A 4,747-nucleotide genomic window follows, 5' to 3' on the forward strand; every position below is an offset into this window, starting at 1 on the left:
TATATATATATATATATATAGTATATGTGTTTGTTTGTGTGTGTGTGTGTGTGTGTGTGTGTGTGTGTGTGTGTGTGTGTATATGTGTGTGTAAAATTAAACGCAAATTGAAATACATGTGAAACCGTTTTTCCGTTTTAAAATTTATTTAATTTATTCACTCCGTTGTGCATTTTTACAGCTTTCGCATGTGGGCGACTCTTCTCAACGCGCTAGCGAGCTCGACGAATTTCATACTGTATTGTGTGCTGAGTCCACGCTTTTTCGTGCATTTAAAAACCATGCTAGTTCCGGAGCACGTTTTAAAAAGAAGATATGCTAGGAGAGGACCGATCGCTTACTTCCACCAGCAGCCAGGCGGCAGAACGAGATATGAAATATTTGTATTGTAACATTATTGCGATAATGATAATGGATGATCTTATTTACACAGATCTACATTAAAAACACGATAGATGCAATAACCACGCAAAGTTACGAGAGCCAGTTGTACCTCGTAGTAATAAATAATCGAAAATAATTAATAATCGTATAATAATACACGCTTACATTTATCATTTCTTAATCATAGAAAATTTTTTTAACAATCTTAACTTCATTATAAAATTTCTTCCACCAACAGCCAGGCGGCAGAGTGAGATGTGAAATATTTGTATTATAACATTATTGCGATAACGATAATGGATGATCTTATTTATCTGCATAGATCTTCCTTGAAAACACAATAGATGCAATAATCACGCAAAGTTACGGAAGCCAGTTGTACCTCGTAGTAATAAATAATCAAAAATAATTAATAATCGTATAATAATACACGCTTATAGTTATCGTTTCTTAATCATAGAAAATTTTTTCAACAATCTTAGCTTTGTTATAAAATTTTTTCCACCAACAGTCAGGCTGCAGAGCGAAATTTTTCTATTATAACATTATTGCGATAATGGATGATCTTATTTATCTACACAGATCTTCACATTAAAAACACGATAGATGCAATAATCACGTGAAGTTACGAGAGCCAATTGTACCTCGTATAGTAATAAATAATTGCAAATAATTAATAAGCATAATAATACATGCGCACATTTATCGTTTCTTAATCATAGACAATTTTTTCGACAATCTTAACTTCGTTATAAAAATCGATTAAAGTATGATTGTGCCTAATTAAAATTTGACATGTTTGACATAATTCATATCGTCAAGGCGCGCCGTTTTACGATGGTGAAGAGCCGGTTCGTACCACGTGACGAGAACACGCTTGTCATCCGACCTCTCACGGTCCCGCGGCTTCTGCAGCTGAACTTTCTCTTTGGCGGGGATCGACAGGAATACTTCCGACGCTGGCGGCAATTTCGTGCGTGATTGTTCCTGCCCTTTGCGGGGCTGCCTTCTGTAGAGCTGCCTGGCCACGAGATAAGCCAGCTCGATTACGCTCATCACGGAACCACCAAGGCAGAGACCGAAGATACCGCCGAAGGATGCTGCAACAATTCGCGCAACTTCGTCAGATTTCTTATACCGAATTCAAATTAGATCGATCAACGATAAGCGATAATTCCCCGTCGTCGACTAATCGGGGAATCCAACTTACCGAGAAGTGAATCCCAGCTGATGACATTCTCCTTGCGATACTCGACGTACGACACATCGCCGAAAAATACGTACACGAAAGACACATTGTTTATATCAAAACCGTACCTAAAAAAGTATGAGAATATATTCGTGAAAATATTATATGAATAATCGCGAAGAAAAAGCTGGCTTTTTTTTCATTAAAGACACGAGCAGACTTACGTTAAATCAGAGTAGAATCCCACGTCCTCCATTTTCATATTTTCCGGGTCGATATTGTACATCATATCGGAGCACTGTGGTAAACACCTTTTGCAAGTTCTCGTCTTCGCGAAATCTGATATTGGTTCAGAATTTTAGAAAAATCGCACTGTGTTCAATTCTATACAAATCAGATATGTAGCATATCTGATCGTAATATGCATACATATGTGCAGAGTTGGGTAAGTTAATATTTTTTTAACTAACAATAAGTTAAGTTAAAGTTAACAGTTTTAAAAATTTTCACTCAATTAAGATATAATTCATAATAAAATTAATTAAGTTAAAAGTTAAGTTACTAAAAAAAGTAATTGAAAAGTTAAAATAAGTTAAATTTTTTATTTCATAATTTTAAGGTTTCTAAATAATTTGTACATTTATTATATTTATTTCCGTCGGGTCGCAGAAAGAAAATCGATTTCGAGGGACTTCTTTCAACATGATTCAATGCATAGACAGTCCACGAACAGCGATTCCTTCCCGCGGCCAGACTGTATTTATTATATTCATTAAAAACTTGTTTTTTTTAATAATTTCTCGAATTCTCGAGAACTCGAGCGTTCTCAAATTTGAGTTTATAGATATCAACGTAAACATTTGTAAATATCGTGTATTTTTTCTTGGGTAAGAAGCGCTAAAAATGTAACTTTAAGGAAGTTAAATCAAAAGTTACCGATAAAATGTAACTAAATTAAGTTAAAATTATTTAACTTAACTTTTATTTTTTAACTAGCCACTACCCAGCCCTGCACATGTGTGATTAATATGTGTGAAACCGTTTTCTTACTGCGAACGTGCAAAAGGCAATTTATGTCGGGCAAGTAACATTTCTTGATCCCCTCACCTGCCAGCACATTGAAGATCACATATGTTATCGTATTAATTGTATTGTTTTGTTATGATATTATTACATCATATTAATTGTACTTATTAATTAATAATACTCGTATTAATTATATCATCGATTATCGTGTATAAATGCATTAAAAAAATATATATCTCTTACCAAATACAAAGTTATAAAATTATAAAATTGATAAAATTGGAATTGAGGACTACAACACCTCTATGTTAGTTCAAGGGAGAAATCTATTTTATTAAATAATTTTTTATCTTGCGCACACTCACGTTCCTCCGGATAGTAAAACGGCAGGCAGCCGCATAAACGATATATGTTCCGGGATATGCACTGCGATATGCACGATTGATAGCTGTAGCGAACCTCGCCCGGTACCTGCAGGTGTATTCATTACGATTCACGTGGAAATACGAAATTTCGCGAAAAGAAGCGTTTAAACATACGCTGCAAGTGCATTCGCCCGCGGATGTTCTCTATAAAACACAAACGGCGATCGAAACAGCGCGTAATTTTACCTCGTTGTCGAAGTAGCACGAACGTTTCTCCAGAGGGATGCTCCGCAAACTTTCCATACCTTTGATGGACGTGCCGGCGACGGATATCGCCAGGACGTGACCGGGCTGCACGGACGCGACGTGTGCACCGATGTCGGGGAAATCGATCGGGTCGTGTATCATAACGGTGGCCCCGACGTAAGGCCGCGAGGTAGCTTTGTACTTGTCGGGCTCGATGTTCAAGGCGACCGCGAGTCCCACGTCGCGGCCGCTCCCGGGCACGTTCTACAAGAGAGGGTACCGTGTACATACATGCGTACACACCGTGTGCGGAATAGTGGTCGAAAATTAACGCGGGAGAAACATCGGGCGTTACCAGAATTTTGCGCACACCCGGCGGGTCTTCGGAGGACACGTTGAAATCGGTGAAATTATAATACGTGTCATTGGATCTGCGGGATAATGATGAAAGCGTAAAATAACGCGTTTAAATGTTGAATAATTCTGTATCGAGTTGGTGCCGAAGATTTATCTTTTTTTTTCTTTTTTCTACCAAATTTTGCATCAGAAATCAGAGAACCATAGTTCTCTAAAGATTGAAGCAAGCGGCTTCCTTCGAGATGAAATAGAAGTGAAATGGCGATTGTGCTGAAAGGATTCTATGCATTTTAGGCGATTTGGGAAGCACGCAGAGCTCACCTGTTTTTTTTTTTGCTTAATTTTACTTGCTGAATCCGAAAATTATAATTAAAATTATAATTAAAATTTCAGTATCCAAAAAATATTTTTTTCATATTTTAAATAGAAGAAAACAATTTATTTTATCATTTTGTGATTCGTTAGTGCAAGTAAAGGCCACGATTTAAAAAAAAATAGAAACTAGAGGAAATAAAAACCAATAAAACCTTCAAACAAAAATGTTGCAATATTATATAATTTTATTCGATATTATATTAAATATACTAGCTTCTATTTTATTCAAAAATACAAGCCAGTAGATCATTTTACTTTAATAAAAATAGATTGAGAGAAATTCGCTAACATGGCTCGATAAAGTGATCAAATAAATTGGATTTCTTCTGTTTAAAATGTTAAAAAAAATATTTCCTGGATTCTGAGACAATTTTGACTACAATTCTTAGATTGAGCAAGTGAAATTGAGTAAGAAAAAAAGTGAACACAATGATCCCTTTCCAAATTACCAAAAAATGCATAAGCTTTTTTCATTTTCAATCTTATCCAAGTGTATGACGAATCTTCTGCACCAACTTGGCGTAATAGCTCCATGAAAGTGATATCAGTAGACATTACAAGTGTCCGACGTTTAGGTCATAATGGGAATTGAACGAGCAACAGAAACCCTCGTTGGACTTGACCGTCTTGAAGATCTTGCCGCAATCGTGAATCTTGCCGAGCCAAGCGCATCTCAGCAGTAAGGCGCTGCAAGGCTGCATCAACTGTGGGCGACATTATTAATTCTTAAGAGGACTCTCCTCCTTTTACGCTGTCCGAAGCGAATTCTGTGATTAATTCGCTCTCTCTCTCTCTCTCTCTCTCT

At 36.5% G+C, this 4,747-nt stretch overlaps 2 protein-coding genes across 2 annotated transcripts in view; one reads left to right on the top strand and one right to left on the bottom strand.

Annotated features, from left to right (window-relative positions):
- LOC105456949 overlaps nt 1-392 on the top strand; it is a 6,438-nt gene extending 6,046 nt beyond the window's left edge. The window contains exon 7 of the mRNA XM_011701342.1: nt 182-392. Within this exon, the coding sequence (XP_011699644.1) occupies nt 182-392 (211 nt within the window). The remainder of the gene's footprint in view (nt 1-181) is intronic.
- Nucleotides 393-916: 524 nt separating this feature from the next.
- The window catches only part of LOC105456950 (pickpocket protein 28-like), a 7,354-nt gene continuing 3,523 nt past the window's right edge, over nt 917-4,747 (bottom strand). The window contains exons 5-12 of the mRNA XM_011701343.1: nt 4,501-4,646; nt 3,566-3,641; nt 3,211-3,474; nt 2,965-3,070; nt 2,624-2,680; nt 1,798-1,912; nt 1,595-1,701; nt 917-1,484 (exon numbers count right to left, since the gene is read on the bottom strand). Of these exons, the coding sequence (XP_011699645.1) occupies nt 1,168-1,484; nt 1,595-1,701; nt 1,798-1,912; nt 2,624-2,680; nt 2,965-3,070; nt 3,211-3,474; nt 3,566-3,641; nt 4,501-4,646 (1,188 nt within the window). The 3' untranslated portion in view covers nt 917-1,167. The remainder of the gene's footprint in view (nt 1,485-1,594; nt 1,702-1,797; nt 1,913-2,623; nt 2,681-2,964; nt 3,071-3,210; nt 3,475-3,565; nt 3,642-4,500; nt 4,647-4,747) is intronic.

This window comes from Wasmannia auropunctata, unplaced genomic scaffold (genome assembly GCF_000956235.1).
Source record: "Wasmannia auropunctata unplaced genomic scaffold, wasmannia.A_1.0 LD335475.1, whole genome shotgun sequence".
Lineage (NCBI taxonomy): Eukaryota > Metazoa > Arthropoda > Insecta > Hymenoptera > Formicidae > Wasmannia > Wasmannia auropunctata.